This window comes from Bos mutus, chromosome 15 (genome assembly GCF_027580195.1).
Source record: "Bos mutus isolate GX-2022 chromosome 15, NWIPB_WYAK_1.1, whole genome shotgun sequence".
NCBI lineage: Eukaryota > Metazoa > Chordata > Mammalia > Artiodactyla > Bovidae > Bos > Bos mutus.
In genome coordinates this window covers 5530606-5558328 of record NC_091631.1, presented here as the reverse complement: position 1 = coordinate 5558328, position 27723 = coordinate 5530606, and the positions used below count along the sequence as shown (strand labels likewise).

Here is a 27723-nt window from a genome sequence, read left to right as displayed (position 1 = left end):
CTTTAACTCTTTAATATTAGAGTGGTTCAATATATAAATTTGTTTAAAAAGAAAGTAAGCTAAAGTTGTCTAAGAGAATTAGAAGATAAGCTACAGGGGCTTCCCTGGTGGTCCAGTGGTTAAGAATCCAGCTGCCAATGCAGGGGACCCGGTTCGATCCCTGGTCTGAGAAGATCGCACATGTCGCGAATCAGCTAAGCCCCTGAGCCACGACTACTGAGCCTGCTCTCTAGAGCCCACGAGCCACAACTACTGAGCCCATGTGCTACAACTACTGAAGCCCTCGTGCCCAGAGCTTGTGCTCTGCAGTGAGGGAAGCCATCACAATGAGAAGCCTGTACACCGAAATGAAGAGTAGCCCCTGCTCACTGCAACTAGAAAAAGCCCATGTGCAAAAACTGAGACCCAGGACAGTCAAAACTTCAAATAAATAAATAAATCTTTTTTAAAAAGAAAAAGCTACAGAATGGGAGAAAATATTTGCAAAAGACATATCTTTTAAGATAACAATGAGTTACCATTTCACACCTATTCAGTTCAGTTCAGTCGCTCAGTCATGTCCAAGTCTTTGCGACCCCATGAATCGCAGCACGCCAGGCCTCCCTGTCCATCACCAACTCCTGGAGTTCACTCAAACTCATATCCATCGAGTCAGTGATGCCATCCAGCCATCTCATCCTCTGTCATCCCCTTCTCCTGCCCCCAATCCCTCCCAGCATTAGAGTCTTTTCCAGTATTTCAACTCTTCGCGTGAGGTGGCCAAAGTACTGGAGTTTCAGCTTTAGCATCAGTCCTTCCAATGAACACCCAGGACTGATCTCCTTTAGAATGGACTGGTTGGATCTCCCTGTAGTCCAAGGGACTCGCAAGAGTCTTCTCCAACACCACAGTTCAAAAGCATCAATTCTTCAGCACTCAGCCTTCTTCACAGTTCAACTCTCACATCCATACATGACCACTGGAAAAACCATAACCTTCACTAGATGGACCTTTGTTGGCAAAGTAATGTCTCTGCTTTTGAATATGCTATCTAGGTTGGTCATAACTTTCCTTCCAAGGAGTAAGCGTCTTTTAATTTCATGGCTGCAGTCACCATCTGCAGTGATTTTGGAGCCCCCCAAAAATAAAGTCTGACACTGTTTCCACTGTTTCCCCATCTATTTCCCATGAAGTGATGGGGTCAGATGCCATGATCTTTGTTTTCTGAATGTTGAGCTTCAAGCCAACTTTTTAACTTTCTTCTTTCCCTTTCATCAAGAGGCTTTTGAGTTCCTCTTCACTTTCTGCCATAAGGCTGGTGTCATCTGCATATCTGAGGTGATTGATATTTCTCCCGGCAATCTTGATTCCAGCTTGTGCTTCTTCCAGCCCAGCGTTTCTCATGATGTACTCTGCATAGAAGTTAAATAAGCAGGGTGACAATATACAGCCTTGACGCACTCCTTTTCCTATTAGAATGGCCCAAATCCAAAAACACTGACAGCACCAAATGATGGAGAGGTTGTGGAGCAACAGGAACTCTCATTGCTGGTTGGAATGCGAAATGGTTTAGCCACTTTGGAAGACCATTTGATGATTTCTTACAAAATAAACATACTCTTCCCATATTATCCAACAGTTGTATGCCTATTCCTTACTGAAAGGAGTTGAAAACTTGTTTTCAGCAGGAGATTGGGGGCTTCTTTGGAGAAATTCTTCTTTGGAGAAATTCCCTCAGAGGGAAAATATATTGTAACAATTTTTCTGTTTGTAGGTCCCTCAACTAGAGTCATGGGTCTTGACTCTATTAGGACTCCCCACTCCTACCTGTCACTCTGTGATTCCTTCTTTCTATCTTTAGTTGTGGAAGATCTTTTCTGATAGGTTCTGGTCTTTTTCCTCAAGAATTATTCTATAAATAATTGTAGTTTTGGTGCTTGTGAGAGGAGGTGAGCTCAGAGTCTTCCTACTCCAGTACCTTGCTGCTGCTGCTGCTGCTAAGTCACTTCAGTCGTGACCAACTCTGTGTGACCCCATGGACAGGCAGCCCACCAGGCTCCCCCGCCCCTGGGATTCTCCAGGCAAGAACACTGGAGTGGGTTGCCATTTCCTTCTCCAATGCATGAAAGTGAAAAGTGAAAGTGAAGTCGCTCAGTCATGTCTGACTCTTAGCGACCCCATGCACTGCAGCCTACCAGGCTTCTCCAGTTGTGCCCGACTCTCTGCGACCCCATGGACTGCAGCCCACCAGGCTCCTCTGTCCATGAGATTTTCCAGGCAAGGATACTGGAGTGGGTTGCTTTTTTCTCCTCCAGGGGATCTTCCCAACCCAGGGATCGAACCCCGGTCTCCTGCACTGCAGGCAGATTCTTTACCGACTGAGCTACAAGGGAAGCCCTTAGGACCTCCCAAAGGCCAGTTTTCTGACATTAGGGAGGAAGGGCACTTAGAGGGTTTAGAGTGGGCTCTGACTGCTTCTTCTGGGACTTTCAATCCTGTTTTCAGCCCCGTCTGCCACCCTACTTTAGGAGCTATCTGGTGACTAATTCCTTACCCTTTCTCAGGTTATTTGGTTCAGATGAGCTTTCTTTGCTTAGGGTTTCTCCTGCTGCTGGCCTGGATATCAGCTATGCTTGGCTTATTCCGTTATCTGTTTGTCCTACTTTGCTGGACTTTGATGCTGTTATCTCTTGTCTGTGTGTATGCTTTTTAAGTTCCTCACTCTTTGTTTTTTAGAAGTGAGTAGAAAAAAACAAACATCAAAACCTTTATTTGCCTCTCCCCAGTATTTTGTTGACATCTTTCATTGTTATTTCCTCTTCTGGCTTTATTTATAGCTTTTATATTTCTGTACTTTGAATTCAGGATTGGTAAAATAGTGAGATGAATGGTTTCTATCTGTTTATTTTAAAGATTTATTATTTATAAAACATTTATTTCAAATGCTAAATTTAGCATTTCAGTGTGAACGTAAGTAAAAGATCTGGAAAACCTGTCTACCCAGATAAGTGTGCTTTTCCCTTAGCTGATTATATCATTTGCAGTTAAGCCATGTTGTAGAATCTCTGTCTAGTATTTGGATGTTGGTGCTTATCTACATCCATTGCATAACAGTGGGAACTTTATTTATTTAATGGCATCTTTGTGTGTTAAAATACAAGTCATCTAAAATTTACCGTCTTAACCATTAGTGAGTGTGCAGTTCAGCAGTGTTAAATGCGTCCACACAGTTGTTCACCCTTCTCCACTGTACATCCTCATAACACTTCATTTTGTGAAGCAGAGTTGACCTGCTACATAGTAACTCCCCATTCTGTCTCCCCCCCAGCTCCTGGGAACCACCATTATACTTTCTGTCTCTGCAGTTTTGACTTTTCAGTACTTCGTATAAGTGGAATCCTACAGTATTTGTCTTTTTGTGACTGACTTATTTCACTTAGCATGGTGTCCTCAAGGTTCATCCATGTTGTAGCATGGTCAAATTTTCCTTCCTTTTTATGGCTGACATTTCATTGAACATATATACCACATTTTGCTTATCCATTATATTTTCAGGTAATTATTTAAAGACATTAGTATGGTACAAGTCTGCACATGTTCTAAACACTGTGGATACAGATATGCATACAGATTTCTCAGGTTTCGGCAATAGGTGAACTGAGAACTTTCAGGTGTATAAGTTGGGTTTAGAAAAGGCAGAGGAACCAGAGATCAAGTTGCCAGTATTCATTGGATCATAGAGAAAGCAAGGGAATTCCAGAAAAACACCAGAAAATTCTTAAAAAGGTGGGAATACCAGACCACCTTTACCTGTCTCCTGAGAAATCTATATGCAGGTCAAGAAGCAACAGTTAGAACTGGACATGAAACAATGGACTGGTTCAAACTTGGGAAAGAAGTATGATGAGGCTATATATTGTCACCCTGCTTGTTTAACTTACATGCGGTGTACATTGTGTGAAATGCTGGTCTGGATGAATCAAGCTGAAATCAAGATTGCTAGGAGAAATATCAGCAACCTCAGATATGCACATGATATCACTCTAATGGCAGAAAGTGAAGAGGAACTAAGGAGCCTCTTGGTAAGGATGAAAGACTGAAAAAGCTGGCTTGAAACTCAGCGTTAAAAAACTAAGGTCATGGCATCTGCTCCCATTACTTCATGGCAAATAGAAAGGGAAAAAGTGGAAATCCTGACAGATTTTCTTTTCTTGGGCTCCACAATAACTGTGGACAGTGACTACAGTCATGAAATTAAGACACTTACTCCTTGGAAGGAAAACTATGACAAACCTAGGTACTGTATTAAAAAGCAGAGATATCACTTTACTGACAAAGGTCCATATAGTCAGAGCTATGGTTTTTCCATTAGTCATGTATGGATGTAAGAGTTAGACCATAAAGAAGGTTGAGTGCTGAAGAATTGATGCTTTGGAATTGTGGTTATGGAGAAGACTCGAGAGAGTCCCTTGGACTACAAGAAAATCAAACCAGTCAATCCTAAAGGAAATCAACCCTGTGTATTCATTGGAAGGACTGATGCTGAAGCTCCAATACCTTAGCCGCCTGTTTTGAAGAGCCAACTCATTGATAAAAGACCTTGATGCTGGGAAGGACTGAAAGCAACAGGAGAAGGGGCAGCAGAGGCTGTGACAGTCGGGTGGCACCTCTGACTCAATGGACAGGAGTTTGAGCCAACTCCGGGAGATGGTGAAGGACAGGGAAGCCTTTTGTGCTGCAGCCCATGGGATTGCAAAGAGCTGGACATGAGTTAGTGACTGAACAACAACAACAAACCTGCAAGCCCTACTTTGGCTTAGTCCTCTAGAAGCTGATGTATTTTCTTAGGCTTCCCAGGTGGCACTAGTGGTAAAGAACCCGCCTGCCAATGCAGGAGACTAAGAGAGACAGATTTGATCCCTGGGTCGGGAACATTCCCTGGAGAATGGCATGGCAACCCACTCCAATATTCTTTCCTGGAGAATCCCATGGATGGAGGAGCCTGGTGGGCTATGATCCGTAGAGTCACAAAGAGTCAGACAAGACTGAAGCAACTTAGCAGCGTATTTTTCTTAAAACCTGTCCCATCAGGGGTCTTAATGTAGATAGTCATTTTGGCAGTTATAACATGTTGATAACAATGACTAATGTTGGTACTTGTCTGTAAAGAAAAGAAAGTCAAAAAAAGAGAAAAAAGTCAAGTACATGCCTTGTCAGCCAAGAAGAAGACCCTGTCTAGCCTCTTGGTGTCAGAATTCCAACATTCTTGCCCCCAAGGTGGAGAAAGCTATATGAAGCTAATAGTGGATTGATAGAATTTTAGTTTCCCCAAAATGGTCTCCTTTTAAGAAAGGCAACATGTCAATCACTTGATGCTTCCTTTCTCAGTTTTATTTCTCAATTAATAAATTTCATTCATGTATATAAACTGTCTCCTGTAACTGAAGTCCCCCCAGACCTTGACTGAACTAATAAAATTAGTTTCTTTTGAGCCTGTACGTCCAAGCACTAGACCCTGGGCCAAGATAATCATTTATTTGCTAGTTTCAGTGACCAACATCTTTCCTGAAAGTGCCAGCAGGCTTCCAATTACCTTTTCAAAAATCACTTCCCTGTTTTCCCTACTGATTTTGCATATATAAATAGTTCAAAGAAGTAGTAAAATTTTGGAATTTCTATGCCTGACTTAATAGAAGAAAGAGAGGGGGGAAAAGGCTTTTATGGGAAGAACAAACAAGTTTCTTTAGGAAACACGAGTGTTGAGGAGAACAAATGGGAGAAAAGAAAGTTGGTGATAATATTTGCTTGTGTGGGTGCAAATGGTCTTTGTGTCTTTTTCATGACCATGAAACTCCCCCAGATGGGGGATTTATATTAGGTTTACTCTTGGTCTCTCTCCTGGGAGTAGACGCCAACCTGAAATGAGAATTTATGGCAGTCCTCATTTCTTAGAAGTTGCTGCTTTTAGTCAGATAAGGGAAGCGCTGAAAAGGTTTTCTACATCTGTTGAATCTCAAATGTCTTTAGCTTAAAATAATCTTTATGCCAAAGTAGCATATTTTAGAATGGCATAGCCTGATCCTCTTCAAAGGTAAAGTGAGATCTGGTATCTCTTCCAGATAAGAAATGAGGCTTGAATTAAGGTGGTTATCTATGGAAATGAAAATGCTGCAAATATAAAGGATTTTATATAAGCAGAAGTTTGAAGGATTTAGTAATTGGTTAGCATAGTAAAGAGCAGGAAGAAAAGTTCAACTGTGGGTCTCTCTAATGTTCGTACCAAGTTTCCCTTTATAATCCTGGGAGCACTCAAAGAAGGAATTTTGTAAGAGCAAAGCAAAGGTAAACCACCTATTACTTGTAGAGGATGAATTAACATCCTTGGCATCCTAGGCCTAAAGAGACAGTAAGTGCTGGTGTCTTTCTCTCTGTGGAGACACCCCCCCCCCCCGACTTTGGGGTCAGTAGCTAATTCTAGTTATTGGATAATCCTTTTAGTGCTTCCAGTGGTACAAAAAGTCGCAAGAGTCATGCCATTATAGTGTTTGTGTCGGTAGATTCTCTGATAGTAGGAACACGTCCCCACTTTAGGGGCAGCACAGTCCTCCAGCACTATGCTTATCTCAGGTCTATGGCTGGGTTGCTTCAGGGCCTTAAGCTGTTTAAAGCTTTAAAAGATCTTTTTATTTTTACTTTAATATTTGTTTAAGTGGGTAAAGGACTTCCTCAGTAGCTCAGATGGTAAAGCGTCTGCCTACAATGTGGAAGACCTGGGTTCAATCCCTGGGTCAGGAAGATCCTCTGAGAAGGAAATGGCACCCCACTCCAGTACTTTTGCCTGGAAAAGCCCATGGATGGAGGAGCGTGGTAGATTACAGTCCATGGGGTCGCGAAGAGTTGGACACGACTGAACGACGTCACTCACTCTTAAGTGGGTAAAGGCTTGAATTAGCACTTTGTAAAAGAGGAGGATATCCAAATGTCTAACAAACACATGAAAAAAGTGCCAGGAGGGGAAAGGCAGTCATTTAGGCATTAAATTAAATGCCTTTAAAAAGGCATTCAATTTAATCATCAGTCATTCAGTGCAGATTAAATGAGATACCACCACACTCCTACCAGGATGGCTAAAATGAAAGAACCAGCAGTTCCAAGTGGTGCTATAGCTGTGGATCCACAGGAGCCCCAGTGTGTTTGTGGTGGTGATAAAAATTGGTACAAACCCTGGAAAACCGTTTGGCAGTAATTGTCAAAGCTAAATACAGGCATACCTTGGATGTATTGTGGGTTGGTTCCGGATCACTGTGATAAAGTGAATTATATGAATTTTTTTGGTATCCCTGTGCATATAAAAGTTGTGTTTTAAACTATAAACTATTAAGAGTAAAATAGCGTTATGTCTTTAAAACACAACATGTAGGAACCTCCCTGGCAGCCCAGTGATCCCAATGCAGGGGCACGGGTTAATCCCTGGTTGGGGAACTAAGATCCCACGTGCCCCACAGTATGGCCTTAGAAAAACAACAACAACAAATGTACAAAACTTCATTTGAGTTTTGGGGCTACAATACTTTGGGGCTTCCCTGGTGGCTCACTGGTAAAGAATACACCTGCAAGTGCAGGAGACACATGTTCAATCCTTGATCTGGGAAGGTCCCACAGGCTGCAGAGCAACTAAGCCCGTGCGCTACAACTGTTGAGCCTGTGCTCTAGAGCCAGGAGCTGCAACTCCTGAGCCCACGTGCTGCAACTGCTGGAGCCTGCACACCCCAGAGCCTGTCCTCCGCAACGAGAGAAGCTCCCACTTTGTTGCAACTAGAGAAAAGCCCACACGGCAACAAAGACCCAGCACGGCCGAAAAAAAAGAATATTGCTAAAAAATGATGCTAACCATCACCTGAGCCTTCAGTGAATTGTAATCTTATTGCTGGTGGAAGTTTCGAAATATTTGAAGAATTGCTAAAATATGACACCAAGACACAAAATGGCGCTGATGGACTTGTTCAACACAAGGTTGACACAAACCTTCAATTCGTTTAAAAAGGGGGAAGCAGCATCTGTGAAGCACAGTGAAGTGAGGTGCAATGAAACAAGGTATGCCTGCTGACCCAAACTCAGCACTCCTGGCTTTACATGGGACACCAGCAAGGGTTTTTATTCACCAGAAATGTCATGCAAGAATGTAATAGCTAAAAGCAGGAGACAACCCAAATGTTCATCAGTAGAATTTATAGATGGTGACATATTCATAACATGGAGTGCCACACAGCAATGCAAAGGAATAAACTGCATGCATTATGAATGGATCTTACTAAGTACAGGAAGCTACACAACAGAAGAGTTAAGACCACTTGATTCCACTTAGAAGAAATTCAAAACAGACGAAGCTAATATGGTGATAAGAGGTTAGAATAATGGTTACTTCTTGGTGGGTTTATTGACCAAGGGGACACAAAAGGAGCCTCCGGCTTATAGGAAATGTTCTATAACTGCATCTGGGTTGTCATTGTATGAGTGTTCATATATAAAGTATTTACTGAGCTGTACACCTAAGGTTTGTGCATTTCACTGCATGTAAGTTCACACCTCAATAAAGAATAGTGTTGTTTTAAACTTGTACTCATGATTTCCTGTTTCAACTCTATCCTTTTCTTAAAACTAGCTTTCCCTCTCACTTTCTTTTTTGTTAACTGAAACCCATTTAAACTTTTTGCACTCAGTCCTTAAATCCTGTCAGCTCTTCCTTTAAAATACCTCCCATCCATATTTCCAAATCACGTCTCTATTAGACTTTTAGCCCTGGCCACAAGCCTGAATTAGTGCCAAGGACCTAATTGATTTCCCTGCTCTTCCTACTCAAAACTATTCGACAGTGTGCCAGCAGTGCTATCTTTCTGACGCACCGTTTGGATTGTGTTGCTTCGTCTTCTCAAAAGCCTCGAGGGTGTTCCCCTTCCTGGCGTCAGTCTTTAGCACTGTGTTTGAGACTCTCGTGGTCTGGCCCAAACCAGCCATACACAATCACTGGAAAATTGGAGTACTTAATAGTTTAAAACCCATTTTTCTCCTGTGGCTTATATGCCTTTGTTCATGCTCTTCTCTGCCCTAAATGCTTTCTTCTTCATACCAGCCCCTTCTCATCCCACCCCCACCCTGCTGCTGCTAAGTCACTTCAGTCGTGTCCGACTCTGTGCGACCCCATAGACGGCAGCCCACCAGGCTCCACCGTCCCTGGGATTCTCCAGGCAAGAATACTGGAGTGGGTTGCCATTTCCTTCTCCAATGCATGAAAGTGAAAAGTGGAAGTGAAGTCGCTCAGTCGTGTCCAACTCTTAGCGACCCCATGGACCGCAGCCTACCAGACTCCTCCATCCATGGGATTTTCCAGGCGAGAGTACTGGAGTGGGGTGCCATTGACTCCCACCCAAAGTTAAACTGATTTAGTGGTCTTTTGAAGGAATGTTGGGCTTCCCAGGTGGCGCTAGTGGTAAGGAACCCGCCTGCCAATGCAGGAGACATAAGAGACGCGGGTTTGATCCCTGGATTGGTTGAAAGAATGTTAACTTATTTTATGTTTTAATAAAGTTTTTGCCTCATTAAAACTTAGTCTTCAATATGCTGGGTAATATAACTTTTTAAATGCATAAGTTTAAAAGCTCAAAGTTTCATATTCAGGTAAAATGGCTTTTCTCATCTTTGTTCTAGGTCTATAGATTTAGCTCTTTGGAGTTTATTTTCCTCAAAAGATAGTATCTTCTGTTTTTCATGTTGGTGTCTTTAGTCGAGGGGAGGGGAGGTTTTACCTCCTACATGACTATTCATACAGCTAGTAGACAATGCCATCTCTGTATGCTTTGTTGTAGCAATCCCTTTTAAAACACAGTCACATTATTCAACACTTTCTTTTTTTTTTTTTTTTTCTGTTTTAGATTCCTATAGGCAATGGAAACTGATCTTAATTCCCAGGACAGAAAGGACCTGGACAAGTTCATTAAGTTTTTTGCCCTCAAGGTAATATATCCGTTCTCTTGAGCCTAGAACTGTTAGAAATAACTTCCATGCCTCTCCCTTTTTGGAAATACAGCATAACAGCTTGCAGCTTGCCCATTTTAAGGGATACTTCTGTCTGTTGTAAACCAAACTGTGAAATTTGGGGGCGGTACTGGGGGTGTAACTAAAAAGCTTCCAATTTTCCAAAGCTACTTGTTAAAAAAAATAACATTTTTTTTGCAAGCCTGTTTGCAGAAATGTCAAACTTATTATGCCAGGTTATTGGCACAGTATGTTCCCTTGGGGTGAGAACAAAGACTGGACTAGAATGGACAGCAGTTTGGGCATCTTTCCCTAAGCATCATCTACCTCTGAATTCTCTCACTTTCCGCTTATTGTCCCCTTCTGTGTAAATGAAAAATTAAAACTGAATTTTGAGTGCTATAGAAGGCATCTTTTCCTAAATCTAAAAATCATTTCCACCTCTATCTCTCCTTCCTCTCAACCATTGCTATGTAAGAACAAGCCATGCAGTAGATTCTGGTTGTAAAATTAGCCGGAAGACTTTTGCCATATGGGCCAAGTCATATGAATAATTGTGGATTCCTTGGTTTAAATCTACTATGATTACATAAGTGTATGGCAGTGAATATTTAAACCTACGATTGGACTTGTTTCTTGATGAAAGTCAGAGCCCCCACGTGCAGCTTTCCTTCTGCCATGTGAGTGTATTATAGATTACAAGCCTCAGACTATGGTTTCTCTTAATTGGTTGACACTAGGTCCTCAGGAATATTTACAGTATTATTTTTGTGCCCTTTTTTTTTTTTTTCCCTGTTCTTGATGGTTTTAAATCTTATCCTTTCCTGAAGTATAGTTAAGATCATTGGCACCTTTTTAACCCTTCATTGAGAGGGTTTTAATCTTGATTAGGAGCCAAATCAGTTTGTTGAAACGTCACCTTTGATTTTTTTGTTTGGTTTTTTTCAGACTGTCCAAGTGATTGTCCAGGCTCGACTGGGAGAGAAGATTTGTACTCGTTCGTCTTCTTCCCCAACGGGTTCAGACTGGGTAAAATTCCTGTTCTTTGCTGAGGGATATACTATGGTGTTTGTCACAAGGAATCATGGTGTAGTAATAAATAATAATATTTCTAGTATTACTAAGTCATAACATTAAAATGCCTAATTCCATTTGATCCATTCACTTGGAAAATTCATTCTTCATTGAATGTTAGTCCTGGATGTTCTTTGGTTTTCCTCTGTGATGAGTGAAAACTTATCAACCTGAGTTTTGGGGCCTTGATGCAAGACATCTCTTAAGGGGAAAGGAGAAGTGAATGACTGTCCTTAGTCAGGGTAAGGCCTACGTTACTCAGTATCCAGTCTTACTACTTTGATTCCATAATGTTCCTTGCGAGTGTTTAACACAAAGTTCTTGTATTCTAGTTCAATTTAGCAATCAAAGACATCCCAGAGGTTACACATGAAGCAAAGAAGGCCCTGGCAGGGCAGCTGCCTGCTGTTGGGAGGTCTATGTGTGTGGAGATCTCACTCAAGACTTCTGAGGTAAGGTTATGGCCAGGACAGGGTCTTAACTCAGCACCCAAAGCACTTTACACTCTGGTTCCAACTCAGCCTTGTTCCTACGCTTTCCCTCTCTGATCGTCTCATGGTTCTCTGAGGAGGTCATGGTTTTTGTACTTATTCTTCCAACCACTTGGAGTAGATTCTTCACTCTCATCTTCATATATATATCATCTGTAAGTGATGTGTTTCTACTCATCCTTCAACACTCATATGCTCTAAAAGATCTCCCTTTCTAACCACTCTCTAGATTTCCTGTGTGCTTTGTTTATATTTGTTTCTTAGAGTATAACTTGCTGGAATGTGATTTTTTTAATGTGTTTTTCCACCTTTTTCCATGATGCAAATAGTTTTTCTTGTATGTTTATTAATCTATTTCCACTACAGGATTGTGAGGCTGTGTGGAATAATAAAAGGCTAATGGAGTTTAGAGCTATACAGAACCAAATTCAGAGCCTAGCTGAGTAACTCTGGCCAAAGTACTTAGCCCCACCTCTACCACCACCACACTTCACAGTCTTGTGGGGCTATACTTCTTCATTTCATTTTTATTTGTAAAGTGTATAAATAAAATATGGTATACAGTTATTACACGTTCCTGTTGATACTTTACACTTTTATTCTTGAGGTCAGCAGCTATGCCACACCTTTTTATCTGTGTAGTTCTTCAATTCTCTTTGAAACGAGGCAGGATATAATAAATAATCATCTCTGTGCCTGTCACAATGCTTTGGATGGCACATAGTAGGCTCTTAATTTTTTATTGTGTGAATGATGTCAGTATGTAGTCTGTAGAAATCTTAGTACCAAATAAAACAAAACATCCTATTCTCTTTATTGAATTACTGGTGTATACTGTGAGTTATTTTCCTTAGTGATCCTTAGGGAGTCCAAAAGGAAGAACTCTCTCATCTCTCAGGCATCTGTGAAATCAGATTCTAAACTGTTGTGAGTGGACTTCCCTGGTGGCTCAGTGCTAATCTGCCTGCCAATGCAGGAGACACAGGTTCGACCCCTGATCCAGGAAGATCTCACATGCTGTGGAGCAACTGTTGAGTTTGTGCTCTAGAACCTGTGCTCCGCAACAAGAGAAGCACCACAGTGAGAAGCCCCTACACCCCAGCTAGAGACTAGTCCTCGCTTGCTGCAACCAAAGAATTGCCCTCACGTAGAGCCTGGGTCTCCTGCACTGCAGGCAGATTCTTTGCTCCTGAGCCACTGGAAAGCCCTGGTAGAATACTATGTGGCCATTAAAAATAATGTAGAATTTTTAATTATAAGGAGAATTCCATGTTGTACTTACTGATTAAAAAGTGATCAGTTCAGTTCAGTCTCTCAGTCGTGTCCAACTTTTGCAACCCTGTGAACTGCACCTTGCCAGGCTTCCCTGTCCATCACCAACTCCTGGAGCTTTGCTCAAATTCATGTCCATTGAGTCGGTGTTGCCATCCAACCATCTCATCCTCTGTCGTCCCCTTCTCCTCCTGCCTTCACTCTTTCCCAGCATCAGGGTCTTTTCCAAGGAGTCAGTTCTTCATATTAGATGGCCAAAGTACTGGAGGTTCACCTTCAGCATCAGTCCTTCCAATGCATATTCAGGATTGATTTCCTTCAGGATTGACTGGTTTGATCTTGTAGTCCAAAGGACTGTCATGAGTCTTCTCCAACACCACAGTTTAAAGCACATTAAAAAGTGATAAAAATAGTATATACAAAAAAAAAGATAAAAAATAGAATGTATGGTATGAGCTCACTTTGATTTAGGAAAATCACTGATTGTATTATAAGTGATGTCTTCTTTTTGCTTATTTATACTTTGTAATATTTTTATAGTGGCTGTATTGTGCTTTATAATAAAAAAGATTATCAAAAGCAAAACTGAAATATCTTTTAATAATATCTTAACAATACCTTTTATTGTTCCATTTACAGGGAGATTCCATGGAGCTAGAAATCTGGTGTCTGGAAATGAATGAAAAGTAAGTGCTCTAGGGAGCTCAAACTGATGTTCTGTGATAACCAAGAAGGGTGGGATGGGGTGGGAGACGGGAGGAAGTTTCCAGAGGGAGGGGACATATGTATACCTATGGCCGACTCATGTTGATGCATGGCAGAAACCAATACAGTATTATAAAGCAGTTATCCTTCAATTAGAAATAAATAAATTTTAAAAGTATGTAAGTGCTCTATCTTAGAATCCTTGGTTGTGGTAGCTGAGGATGAAGTGCACGACATCACGTGAAAAGCAGGGCTTGTATCAGTTACGGAGAGTGTTCTGACCACTTAACAAAGCTGGTAGGTCTTTCCTACAGTTGGCTTCGTGCTTGGCTTCCAGCCCAGGCACAGCAATGACCTTCAAAAGGAGTGTCGGTCCAGAGAGATTCAGACAACACAGAGGAGCAGAGAGAAAGCTGAAAAAGGATTTGTTGTTTTCCCAGAGTACACATAGTTCTCTGATTAAATCCCTTGAGCTCTTGTAACATGACTACTCTGTTTTGTCTGTTTTCTGGGTGGCAGATGTCCAATAAGATTTCCCCTCGCCACTCCTTCAGACATGCTGTGTTGGTCACGGACTAGGAATGCGTGTTATTTTCCCCTCCATTTTCTTTTTTCAGGGCAGATTAGCTGAATTCCTGCCCGAATTTCAAGAAGAATATATAGGAAAATTGAGGAAATAGCAACACATCAAAATAAAAATCTTTTTAATAAGTATGAGTGGTATAGGCATTATTTTTCTTTCTTAAAAAGCTATTGCCAGGTTATAGTCCAAAATTTTCGTACCAAGCACTTCTCCACATTTCCTGTTAGATGTATAGAAGTAGACTGCTGTAAGATAGTACACTGAAATTATGTTTGTACTTTCAGTAATACAACTGCAATATTGAATTACTGGTTTTTAAGTGTTCTGCTTTATTTCTTTGAAAGATAACTGCTTCAAAGCTAGAAAAAGATATATTGGAGACCTTTTGTTGCCCACCTGCCTTTGTCTGGTGCGTGGAAAGTAAAACTTTGGTCAACATCAACAATTTGTTGATGAGCTGACAAAGCGCTCTGATTACAAGTTTAGTTCAGAGGATGTTTTAATTATAAATTTAATCTTACACAGTTCCAGTTTAATTAGCAACTATCTCTTTTGACTGTAATACTCTTTAAAATGTTATTTAGGCTGCAAATCAGGTTATATTCTATCCAAATTTATGAATAATGTTAACATTTTTTTTTAGACTTTTAAAAATTGAAGTATTAAGTTGATTTTTAATGTCGTGTTAATTTATAGTGTACAGTAAGGTTATTCAATTATATGTTCTAATGCTGACAAATAATGTCAGTCACTCCATGGAACATAGCTAATGTCTCTATCCATTGCATTTTTGTTCTTTGTTTTGTGATAGCCAAGCAGGAGAATGCTGATAGTGTCTTTGCTCCGCAGGTGTGATAAAGAAATCAAAGTTTCCTATGCTGTGTACAACAGATTGTCGTTGCTGCTGAAGTCTCTGCTTGCTATAACTAGGGTGACACCAGCTTACAGACTCTCCAGAAAGCAGGGGCATGAATATGTCATCTTATACAGGTAAACAGCTCACCTTCATGATTCACACTTTGGACTCATCAATTTGCACATTGTCTGACCAGCATTCAGGTATTCCATGATTAATTTTTGGACAGATATTTGGATGGTTGATGCTATACCTTTACTGTGATTGCCTATCTATTCTCCTTTATGAACCTCAGCTTTTTCCAAAGCAGCCAAGTTCTTTATCCTTTTGTTTATATACAGTCTTGATTGCTATGGAAAGGATTTTTAAATTCTCGGGCAGTTTGGTGGCTCAGTCATGCCTAACTCTTTGCGACCCCATGGACTGCGGCACACCAGGCTTCCCTGTCCATCTCCACTCTGGGAGCTTACTCAAACTTATGTACATCGAGTTGGTGATGCCATCCAACCATCTCATCCTCTGTCATCCCCTTCTCCTCCTGCCTTCAATCTTTCCCAGCATCAGGGTCTTTTCCAGTGAGTCAGTTCTTCACATCAGGTGGCCAAAGTATTAAGTTTCAACTTCAGTATCAGTCCTTCCAATAAATATTCAGGACTGATTTCCTTTAGGATGGACTGGTTGGATCTCCTTGCAGTCCAAGGGACTCTCACGAGTCTTCTCCAACACCACAGTTCAAAAGCATCAATTCTTCAGCGCTCAGCTTTCTTTATAGTCCAACTTTCATTTCACATCCATACATGACTACTGGAAAAACCATAGCTTTGACTAGACGGACCTTTGTTGGCAAAGTAATGTCTCTGCTTTTTAATATGCTGTCTAGGTTGGTCATAGTTTTTCTTCCAATGAGCAAGCATCTTTTAATTTCATGGCTGCAGTCACCATCTGCAGTGATTTTGGAGCCCCCCCCCAAAAAAAGTCTCTCACTCCTTCCATTGTTTCCCCATCTATTTGCCATGAAGTGATGGCATCACCGAGTTGGACATGAGTTTGAGGCAGCTCCAGGAGTTGGTGGTAAACAGGGAAGCCTGGTGTCTTGCAGTCCATGGGGTCACAGAGAGTTGGACACGACTGAGCGACTGAACTGATAGAGGTTGTTGAATGGACCAGCGTGGTGGTGAAGAGGACATGTAGCAAAGTGTGAGAGCAGAGCCTGGAAAGTCAGGGTTCCCAAATTAGCCGGGACTCTGTTTCATGTTAATGATGAGCCATGGGTGTTGGCCTTTGGCTTACATGCAAAGAGCTGATTTTGAGAATTGGTATAACAGGATGGAAGGACCATGGATTAGAGAATTAACTAGTTCTGTTGAAGTAATCTAGCAACCCTATGTGTGTTTACTTTTCTAGGCCTTTTTTTTTTCTTTTGACCAAGTTGTAGAACTTGCAGGATCTCAGTTCCCCCCAACCAGGGGTTGAACCTGGGCCCCTGACAGTGGAAACAGAGAGTCTTAACCACTGGACCACCAGGGAATTCTTCCCCCATCTGCTTGTTTTTATAAATAGAATTATTTTACAAATAATTTTATAAATAAAATTATTTTACAACATAGCCACCCCATTCATTTACCTATTATCAGTGGCTACTTCTGTAGTATGAGAGCAGAGCTGAGTAGTTGCCCCAGACTATATGGCCCACAAGTCTAAAATATTTACTAACTGATCCTTTAAACAAAAGTGGGCTAACCCCTGTTTAATGGTATCTGTCACTTTCGTGCATGTAGTTCAGATATGTATATACATTTCTTTTCTTCCATTCCAGACTGTAATCTGTGAGACCTAGGATTCAGATTCATCCTAGGACTTGTCCCTAGTTTATCTTTATCTCATCCCTAATATCTAACCTTAGGGCTTTGTAGATTGTCAGAGCTTAGTTTTTATTGAACAAACCCATGTATGTGTTTAATTTTCAACAGTATTACTTGAAAAATATGAAAATACATTTTAAGTGTTTTATAATTCAGACTTTTTGCTAATATAGACTGGCCTTCCCAGGGAGATTCATGGAAATATTCTACTGTGTTTAGATTTTTATAGTTTTAGAATAGTCTTGCCTGTTTATTCAGTGGTAGAAAAGATATTCTAATTACTTAGTTTACTTTGGAATGATGGAATGACTTTCAATAAGCAGAGTGAGCCCACCTTGAAGATCACATTTCAAAATCTAGTGACTTCTATCCCATGTTTGAAAGTTGCTAGGAAAGTGGATCTTAAGAGTTCTCATCACTCTTAAGAAAAACAATTATGTTACTGTGAATGATAACAGATGTTAACCAGACTTAGTGTGGTGATTATTTTGCAATGTGTACAGATATTGAATCATTATATATCCTTGAAACTAATATAATGTTGTGTGTCAATTATAGGTCAATTCTAAAACAAAAATGTCTTATATCTGGTAATAGAAGTTCCAGAACTATTTGCCAATTTTGTCCGTATATTCTCTATTTCCCAATAGGTGTACTTTACAAAGGGCTCCCAGGTGGTGCTAGTAGTAGAGAACTCACCTGCCAGTGCAGGAGACATAAGAGATGCGGGTTCAGTCCCTGGGTCCGGAAGATCCATTGGAAAAGGGCATGGCAGCCCACTCCAGTATTCTTGCCTGGAGAATCCCATGGACAGAGGAGCCTGGCGGGCTATAGTCCATGGGGTCACAGAGAGGTGGACACAGTTGAAGCAACTTAGCAAGCATTCATGCATATAACTTTACAAATATGCTGCAGAAGCAGGAATAAGGAACTTAAACAGCAGGTCACACTTAATTTTTATTTTTCTAATTTTTTAACCAGTCCTCTGCATAACCATCCTCATGCCTACAGCTTAATCGAAAAGTAGCAATACTGCTCCATTCGGAGAGATGTTCATGCAGATGAGAAAAGAAGGGTTGGTTTTGTTGACTTTGTTTCTAGGTGTTTAGTATGCAGGCCCTTATAATAAAGAATCAAGCAACATTTTTTTCTTTCTTCCCTACAGAATATATTTTGGGGACGTTCAGCTGAATGGCTTAGGGGAAGGTATGTATCAAGGTTAAAAAACATTTGTAGTGTTGCTAAGTGTTCTCCTGACTTCAGAGATGTGCTTGGATGCTGCCTGTAATATTACATAGCTTGTGATTTTAGTATGTGTGATACAAGTAAGGAAAAGACAGGTCTGGAGAGCCACCAGGGAATGACTGAATAATTTTCCCAAAAGTTCTAGTAACTCAGAATTCTTTGTTGTTCTTTATATGATTGTCTGTTTTCCTAATTTTCTACAGTGATCATGTTAAACGTTTCTGATGAGTATCAACAATTTTGAAAAATTGGAAGTGAAACCAAGAAAACTAGGAAAGTTTTATTGTAATGCCCTGGCTCTTTTCTGTGCTTAGTTCTGGGGTGGCAGCTTGGCTGGGAGTGCAGTTGCTTTATAAATTGAAGTATTTGTGTGAGGAACTCTCTGTGCCCCTTTAATGTCTTATTGGCACATCTGGACAGGGTTGGTTAGGACTTGTTTAAGTCCTAACTTGATTTAATAATCATTTTACCTCTTTGAAGGTAGTTTTATCAGGAAATAGATGCTTTTTCCCCTGCCAGTATTAGGTCAACATAGAATAAATTAAAATAAAATTGTATGTATATACATACACATATGTATAAAATTGAGGCTGCTGCATTCAAGGTAGCTAAGTGAGTCATGCCAGAGGTTGTACAAGTGGCTGAATGGTTCAGGGAAAGACGTACTGACGGTAGTGTCATTATTGTCTGGAAAAAAGCTAATTATTTATCTCTTTTCTAGGTTTCCAGACAGTTCGTGTTGGGACAGTGGGTACCCCTGTGGGCACCATCACTCTTTCCTGTGCTTACAGGATTAACTTGGCATTCATGTCCACCAGGTGAGGAAAGAGCCTTGGAATCCAACAGAACTCTTCCAAAAAAAAAAAAAAAAAGGAATTCTTCCAAAGATATTAAAGTTGTTTTTCTTCCAACCATCCCCCCTCGCCTCAGCTGGGCCTAGAGTTCACCGTTGCCATTGCTGAACTGAGACAACCCAGTCTCCAGACTGGAGAAGCTGAGTGTCCCAGAGCCAACGTAGAAGTGATGGCTTATTTTCAGGGATGCAGGAGTTGAGGTTCTGTGGTTCCTTCCAATAGATAAGAGGCAAAGGGATCTCTGAGGGCTGCAGGGGGCGTGACAAGGCATTCTAACAAATGTGGCCATCTGCTTACTGCATTACAGGCACTTTGAGAGGACCCCACCTATCATGGGCATTATTATTGATCACTTTGTGGACCGTCCCTACCCCAGCTCCTCGCCCATGCACCCCTGCAATTACAGGTGAGGAATGTGGAAAACTCTTTTCCAAACTGTGGCTGGTGGAAACATCCATCTTGCACAGGCCCGTAGAGCGCCTTTATCCACACTCACCGATAGGCAGGGCACACGGATGGAGACCCCACGGGGAGGGAAGTGGAGTGGCTGGCTGTATCCTTGCTGCTGCCTGTCAGGTACCCCAAGACGAAAGGTAGACCACGTCTCAAAAAATCCTTTGATATTTTGACCTAGACAGTACTGATTTGACTTTTGGTTTGATTTTACTTAGAAACTCTGAGAGTGGCAGTAATGTGGAGAAAGAATGTTCTTTGCAAATTAGGTGGTTTTCAGGTCACCATTGGCACAGTTCAGTTTTATTCCTCAGAATCAAACATCTCCAGGCCTAGATCCCAGAAAACAGAGTTGTTGAGAGATTGGAATAGATGTGTACCAAGGAAGATGCTGCCTTTCTGTGAAGGATTCGTGAAGTTGGATTGTTTTTTGTCTTTGGAATCTAGATTTTTATTTCACTGCATTCTCTGTTGCTGATGATTCTTTGGCCCTACATTGGCCAGGCTTTAAAAAAACGCTCTCAAATGATATGTCAGGTGAAATGTTTGGATTTAAAAAAAAAAAAAAGCCATTGTCAACCTCTAGATGTTGCTTTCTGAACATATTTGAAATTATCAAGGACTCAATGCACCTCTCTTGAAATTAGGGACTGTCGAAAGGATTCTTAGCACAACTCGCATCCATATCTCAGCTCTCTTTGTGTCCTTTCTGAAATTGGCTGCCATCAGTCAGTTCATGATTTCTCTCCCCCTCACCACAGAACCGCCGGCGAGGACACTGGAGTAGCGTGTCCTTCTGTGGAAGACTCTCAGGAAGTGTGCGCCACCTCCTTTTCCACCTCTCCTCCCTCCCAGGTAGGGGGAAACAGGTTCTGGTGTGGCGGTAGTTATTTAGTACATATATGGGCCTTATGATATGAAAATTTTATGTGAAAATTTAGATAACAATCTCTTCTGGTGGTGGTGGTGGTGATTATTTCAAGGAGTTATTTTGAGGAGTAAAGGAGAACCTTCTTACCCAGCAGATAATACTGTAGTATTTCTAGTCTGCAATCTTAACATGCAAGATTCCATGTAACTTTTACCTCCCTGGTGACATCTTAAAATTCCCTAGAAAATCAGCCACAGAAAACCCCTACAAAATCAGAATTGTGTTCTGGCACCAGAGAGACACTGAAAGCAACACTTGTTAGAACTAGCAGCTACTTCTTTTTTTTTTTTTTTGGCCGAACCCAGCGGCACATGAGATCCGGGATCCTCATTCCCTGACCAGGGATCAAACCCATGCCCCTGTGGTAAAAGCATGGAATCTTAACTACCGGACAACCAGGGAGGTCCCAGTAGCTGCTGCTTCTTTGAAGTGGTTCCTAAATATGGTTCCTAATAATGGAAGGAGCAAAAAAGTAGCCAGTGATCATTTAGCATAAAATGCCATTAAGACCCCAGCTATGCAGTTTTCCTTAATAGTTACATAGACATCTGTTTGTCTGCATTCCCTCTCTGAACATGATTAGGCTCCATCTTCAGTGTCACAGCCAGTTTCAATAAAACGCAGGCTCCAAGCAATGTGAACACTTCCCCCAAAGAAGTGTATGATATACATGTGGTTCTGAGACTGCTTCAGATAAGGAGTTGTTTTTTCCAGCTGACTGAATTTTAGGGCACGTTTCTTCCCTTCCACCCCAGATTGTTTATCATCTACCCGTTGCCTGCCTCTATTTTTTCCCTCCTCTTTTCTTTCATATTAGATGGTTCCCTAAGTGAATTCTATTTTCCTTTAAATTAGACCCATGCATGTGTGCGTGCTAAGTCACTTCAGTTGCGTCCAACTCCGTGTGACCCTATAGACTATAACCTGCTAGGCTGCTCTGTCCATGGGATTCTCCAGGCAAGAATACTGGAGCCCTTCTCTAGGGGATCTTCCCAACGCAGGGATCGAACCCACGTGTCTTACATTTCCTGCGTTGGCAGGTGGGTTCTTTACCACTAGTGCTGCCTGGGAAGCCTAAATTAGCCCCTGATTATCCTTTTTCACCATCTTACTTTCACCATCTTACTCGGGGGTGTTGGACCCAACAAATTAATTAGCTGTCCGTACATTTTTATCCTCTATATTTTCTTCATTAAGAAAAAATTTAGATTTATTCCATCCTGTGCTTTTAGATATTAAATTAAAAGTATAGTTCTGATTTGTTTTAAAAGCAGGGGTTAAGCACAAAAGCTAACTTATGTGTGAAGGACTTTATAGAAATTCATGGATCACTGTTATTTCTAATGTGACTATTTAAAGTTTAAGAGAGTCTTGTGAAATTGTTTGAACAGTTTGGTTTGGGTGTGTAGGAATTGTTATTCACCCCCTCTCCCCGTTAATATATGTAGGCATACAGATCGCTGTTGCTCTGGAAGAGGGTGGCTTCTGGTATGCTTGCTGACAGGGAGCGATACTGACCCAAAAAAAGAGGAAAGCCCACTTTCTTACTAGTTCACATTCGTGAGTTGATGGTTTTTAAATCATCAAAATTTGAATATGTCATTTAATGCTCATTTAACAACTGATAAACTCATAAACCATACATAAACTTGGGAGATGTTAGGGGTGGTGAGCCTGGGGCTTTAACACATCAGTTTTTCTTTTTCTCTGATACAGTGGAAATTCAGCCAGACCCCAAAGGTAAAGGGAAGTTAAGTCGTTTCTGTAGCTGAGGTTTGCAGAAAGGTTTATTAACCTGTGTAAGGAGAGCCTGTGTGTTTCATGTTATCAGTTGCCTATTGTGTCTTGTTACAGTTTAAAGGTAGATCTTGTCAAGATTTCATCAGAGAGAGCACCCAGTGGGTGAGCCTTGTCACTGCTCCCTGAGTACTTGTAATCAAGACTATACAGTTTGGTGCAGAAATACTCATTTTGAAGCTTGATGGTAGAACAGAGGAAGAAAAATCATTTACCACCTGGTCTCTTTGTTCCTGTAAATATTGAAATAGTTTCTTCTTTTGTTTAATCTAGGGAATCACATAATTGTTCAACAATTTCTGTTTGAGCTTTTGCTGTGATCCAGTAAATACTAATGGGCTGGTTTTGTTTTGTTTTTCTAGTAAAGTAAGGATCATTGTATCATTTGGGCACAGAGCTAAGTTAATAAATAGCTGTGACTCAGAACCTGTACTGTATCTTGGGGTCCTACCTCCAATTCTAGGCATTAATTAATTAGCTGATTGGCGAGACTTAAAGATGGAACAGCAAGACCCAAAACAATCATCTTGCCCATAATTAGCTTTGAAATCCTGAGTTTTGAAAATGCCCCAGCCTTTACTCCATCAAGTTCTTCTACACCCTCAGGGACTGTGAGCGTGTGCACACACACACCCTGATGCCTACACCTGCATACCACCTCATCTTCCCTGAGCTGATGCAAGAAAGTTCACCGCTGGGTTCCTGAGCATTTTAAAAGCACAGCCAACAAGCATCAACTGTTTAAACCTGAGCCTACAGATTCTGAGTCCCCAGAAGAAGGCTTTCAGTCTAATATCTTAGCCTCAGCGTCCTCATTCCTGTTTAGCATACCCTGTGTACGTTCTCAGGACCCTCCTGTTGGAAATTTTCTAAAAGAGACCCTCTTTTGACTAAAGGCAGACTAATGCTTGGTTCAGGTTTCACCAAGTCATAGCAGCTCGACTCAGCTTTGCTTTCCACCTGCGCATCAGGGAGAACGCCAGGGATAAACTCTCTTCTTCACACCTTTCCAAGCGGTCCTTTTCAGAAGGCAGTCATACAGCTTTCTCCCTGCTTCCCTCCTGACGTCACTGTACATTTCAGCCTCTATTGCTACTGCCCTTTCCAGAGTTTTTTTCACTTCTTTCTCAAGCCCCTTTTCTTTTTTCTCCCCTGTTTCTCCTGTCTGTGTGTATCTGTGCACAGTGTGTGTTTACGGTCACAAAGGCACTTTTTCAGACCCCTACTCCTGTGGTGACGGACACCCTGAGGGTCCCCACGGCAGGACTGGCCTTTTCCCATCAAGTGAGTCCATACTGGGAAGAAGGGGATACTATCAGATGGTTTCTTTTTATTTGAAAACTATAAATAAAGTACAGGGTATAGTTATTTAAATATCCCCAAGTGTTCTGTGGGTTATTTTGAGGTGCGGTAATTGATTTTCAACAGGATGCAGCCATTGCACCAGCGGCCCAAAATAAGATTCATCATTCGCCCCTCCTCCTACCATTGATGTGAAAAGTACATGGAGTTGTTTAGATCTTTTTTTTTCCCCAGATAAATCATCCAAGAGTGGTTTTCTTTCTTTTTCACTATAAATAGGAACCCTCCCAAACCCAGTGGTGATGGAGGGTGTGATTAAAGAAGATGCCTTGTGTTTCAAAGAGACCTCAAGGTCAAAGAAGAGACTAGAATGACCTGGGAAAACTGATGGCTCTGGTTCCCAGTTCTGCCCAGACGGTGCTCCCCAGATCTGCTGGGCTGGAAACTGAGCCAATGTAGCTGAACCCCTGGAAGAAGGGGGAGCAGGGAACTCACGTGAGGCCTTGGGAGGGCACGGAGCTGAGACTGTCCGCCCCACTGCGGATCAGTCTGTTTTCCTACTTTCAGAGGAACGGCCTGGTCTGTCTGTAAGCCTCACATCAGGCCCTCCCCCGCAGCGCACGGGACCCGCTCCTCGCCCTACTGATCTGATCATTGGTCACACTCTAGGAGTGCCTGTTTCTCCCTCCTCCTTTCCGCTGCCCCTCTTTGTTTTTCTCTTGCTTAGCTCTCCAGCTCTCGCCTTTCCTATCAGCCTGCTGCCCTGGGCGTTGGATCTGCTGACCTGGCTTATCCAGTAGTGTTTGCTGCTGGCTTAAACGCCACACACCCTCAGCAGGTATCTTTAAAGGTGGGAGGGCACCAGGGGCTCCTGTGCTGCCTCCCCTGCCCAGACACACCAGAGGGCCTCTTAATACACCCGTGTCCTACGTGTTCTGAACCAAAGCTCTTCTGTAACTTCGGAGGACCAGATGGTTCTGAGAGGCCGCCTCTTACACTTCAGAAAGAAAAGAAGAGCTTCCCGAGTGTTTCCCCCCTCTCTTTCCCTCTGTAGTCACTTCCGTGCATGTCTTCCATTAACTGAGCGAGCCCCAGAAAGGATCAAGATTTCCAAGGTTTCCTGCCCACTTGGTGGCAGCACTGGTGATGGGAAAGCTGGACAGCTGATGCCATCGTGCTAGGCAGCAAGTCTCCCCTCCTGCCTGATGTTGCTGTGATTCACTGTATTTTTTCGTTTTCCCCCAAAGCTAATGGTCCCCGGGAAGGAAGGTGGGGTACCCCTTGGTCCCAGCCAGCCTGCCCATGCTGCCCAGGCTGACCAGGAGAGACTGGCAACCTACACCCCTTCTGATGGGGCCCACTGCGCCGCCACGCCGTCCAGCAGGTGAGTTCACGTTTTGGCTCGGCCACTCTTCAGACCAACCAGGGGCCTGTCCTCCCCAACACATCTGCTTATTTGGTATCAGCAAGTAAAGAGTAGCTTTCAGCATTGGCTCAGGCTTGGCATTTGCAGGGAAAATGTGGAATCCTTCAAATTCCCGATAAGAATCTTGCATTGCAGCTGGTGTGTGAGGGGGGCTTGCCCTGGGCACCACTACTGTCTTCTGACAGCAGGCAGCCGGGCTTGGCGCGCCTTACCCTGATGCAGGAAGGTGTTTTGAGATGTTCCTCTCGTCCCCTGAGATGGGTTCCCTGGGTGTCCTCAGTATTCCCTGAGACCAGAACAGGGTGGTGTTAACCACACCCGTGACATCGGAGTCATGGTGTGTCTGCGGTGGTAGTTATGATCCATTATCTTTTTCTGCTGTGTTCGTGCCTCCTGGGGATCCTGTAGAAACAACTGTTTTTCCTTACTGGAATACAAAAAGAAACCTTTGTCTTTTCTGATTGCAGAAGTGATACAGTCTGTAAGTCAGATTTTGAAGACATGGATTGGGTGGAAAGTTCTCATAATCCCACCCTGCAAAAATCACCATGTTACCTCCCTTTAATAGGCGACAGGATCTCAGAAGGGTTAAGTGATGGGCCTAAGAGAACAGTTAGCTCACAGAATGGCCAGGCACAGGCCTGGCTTCTTGGATTGCAGAGCCTAGACTCACTCTTTCCATTTCACCGAAAGTTCTGTGGGAAGCTGGGCCTGTCTTGACCTGCACTGCCCTCTCTTAACTGGAAGGCCCCAGAGTTACTGACGTCGATTGCCCCATTGCATCTTAAATGAACTTTCAGATATTAGAAATTCCTGGTTTTTTTTTTTCCATTCCCACAGTGGAGTTGGGGGAGGGGGTTTATTTGGAAGGATCTTTCCATGTCATCCATCAGGAAAAATAATTACTTTCATGCCTGGCCCCTCAAACCGCCATCCTCTTTCCTCCTGTTAGATAATCAGAGGGGGAATCCTCTTAGTGTTGTTTTTTGGCAGCATGCAGGGTCTTAGTTCTCTTACCAGAGATTGAACCTGTGTCCCCTGCAGTGGGAGCAGAGTGTTAGCCACTGGACAGCCAAGGAAGCCCCATCGTAGTCGTTTTACTTGTATTCTGAGCCTAGCTTCCTGGGGTATGACCTGAAGACAGAGGGCCCTGTGCCGGGGGCTCTCAAACGCTGGTCCCCCCTGGTGTCTGGAGGCCGGGAGCCATTTGGACTGCATAGTCCTCCCCATCTTGAGCCCCTGCCTTGGGGCTTTCCCGTCCCCGGCTTCTCACAGGGCTGTGACTGACAGTCTGAGCTCCTGTTTCTTCTGCTTGGTGTCCCCCACCTTTCGGGACTCAGCATCAGCCTGGAGGGTGGGAGGGAGTCATTTAGTTGCTTCTGTCGTATCCCACTCTGTGACCCCTTGGACTGTAGCCCTCCAGGTTTCTCTATCCATGGAGTTCTCTGGGCAGGAATGCTGGAGTGGGTAGCCATTCCCTTCTCCAGGGGATGTTCTTGACCCAGGGATTGAACTCGCACCTCCTCCTGCGTTAGCAGGCGGATTCTTCATCACTGTGCCACCTGGGAGGAGGGGGAGGGGCAGCCAGGTTGGGTGTGTTGTTGAGAGACCTTGCTGAACAGAGAGAGGACTCGGGGCAAGGGGAGGGCGGACACGTGGTGTGGAGCTTCAGGCAGCAAAACGACAAAGTGAAGAGGGGGGTGTAAGATCTCGAGTCTGGCTCTGTAACTGGACTGACATTAAAATTAGTCGTTTATGAGAGCTGCTTGCCCATGTGTATGATAGCTGGATGCACGGTGACTGATGCTTATCCCTGGTATGATAGAGTAAATTTTATGGAAGCTTTATACAATTGTGAGTTTCATTCACATATGCCTGTTTTTAGCTCTTCCAGGAAGTGCAGTCCTGTGCTCTCAACTCAGAAGTGAGGGTGACGGGGACCCAGGCAGGCTTCATACTGCCATTTCCCACATGCTTGGGCTGGTGGGGGCAGCTCCTGTCCTGGGCTGTGGCCTCACAAGGTGGTGGGTTTACGGGGAACCCAGTAGGCTCTGCTGTGGTTTGAGAAGGAGAGCCGACATGACCTTTCTTCTCCAGTGAGGACGCTGAAACTGTATCAAACAGCAGCGAGGGACGGGCCTCCCCCCACGATGTCTTGGAGACCATCTTTGTCCGGAAAGTGGGGGCTTTTGTCAACAAGCCCATCAACCAGGTGATTTTTCTGCCCCCGCAACCTGTGAGAATGTGTGAGCCCTTAGAGTGAGGTCTTACCTGGGACCTGTGGAACCACTGAAATCACATGCAAAATGGTGTGAATTTTCTATGGGGAGGATTAATGACCTGTGACATCACTCCAGAAACGTTAAGAACTGTTGCTATGTGGTCTCGTAGGAGAGGAGACCACGCCGTTTAGCACACATGTTGCACTGCAGTGTCATCGCCTCAGCACTACTTGAGACAGGAAAGTCCTCCTCAGTTCTGCCAGTGAGGAACACTTGTTACTGAACTGCTGTGGGTCAGGCTTCCAGAGCTGAATCCAGGGTCCTGTGGATGCTGTGGGCACGTGGTGGAAAGCAGGGGAGACCAGAGGGGTCTCCAGCAAGACAGGAACCTGAGGGTGGCATGGTCAGCTGAAGTGCGTGAACCTGCTGGATGCCCCCCCATCTTCTGGCAGCCCCTAAGGAAGCAGACGAGCTGGGGGAAGGGGGCGCACTGATACTTTCTCCTGCGTCTCTCCAGGTGACCCTAACCAGTTTGGACATACCCTTTGCCATGTTTGCTCCCAAGAACCTGGAGCTGGAGGATGCAGATCCCATGGTGAGTCCGTCGCTGAGTCGAGTTTGCAGGGAGACAGCGAACAG

The 27723-nt window shown here is 43.0% G+C and overlaps 1 protein-coding gene across 7 annotated transcripts in view; it reads left to right on the top strand.

The window, feature by feature from the left end:
* The window catches only part of ATG13 (autophagy related 13), a 42002-nt gene that overhangs the window by 9428 nt on the left and 4851 nt on the right, over positions 1–27723 (top strand). For 4 of the 7 annotated variants that reach the window (XM_070383428.1, XM_070383430.1, XM_070383427.1 and 1 more), the window contains 14 exons: positions 9909–9990; positions 10960–11040; positions 11418–11537; positions 13488–13534; positions 14986–15126; positions 18020–18060; positions 18821–18917; positions 19261–19359; positions 20168–20261; positions 23320–23418; positions 24164–24274; positions 24684–24820; positions 26960–27074; positions 27602–27679. In XM_070383428.1, the coding sequence (XP_070239529.1) occupies positions 9922–9990; positions 10960–11040; positions 11418–11537; positions 13488–13534; positions 14986–15126; positions 18020–18060; positions 18821–18917; positions 19261–19359; positions 20168–20261; positions 23320–23418; positions 24164–24274; positions 24684–24820; positions 26960–27074; positions 27602–27679 (1329 nt within the window). In that variant the 5' untranslated portion in view covers positions 9909–9921. The remainder of the gene's footprint in view (positions 1–9908; positions 9991–10959; positions 11041–11417; positions 11538–13487; positions 13535–14985; positions 15127–18019; positions 18061–18820; positions 18918–19260; positions 19360–20167; positions 20262–23319; positions 23419–24163; positions 24275–24683; positions 24821–26959; positions 27075–27601; positions 27680–27723) is intronic. The other 3 variants (XM_070383431.1, XM_070383433.1, XM_070383432.1) reach the window with 1 other exon arrangement.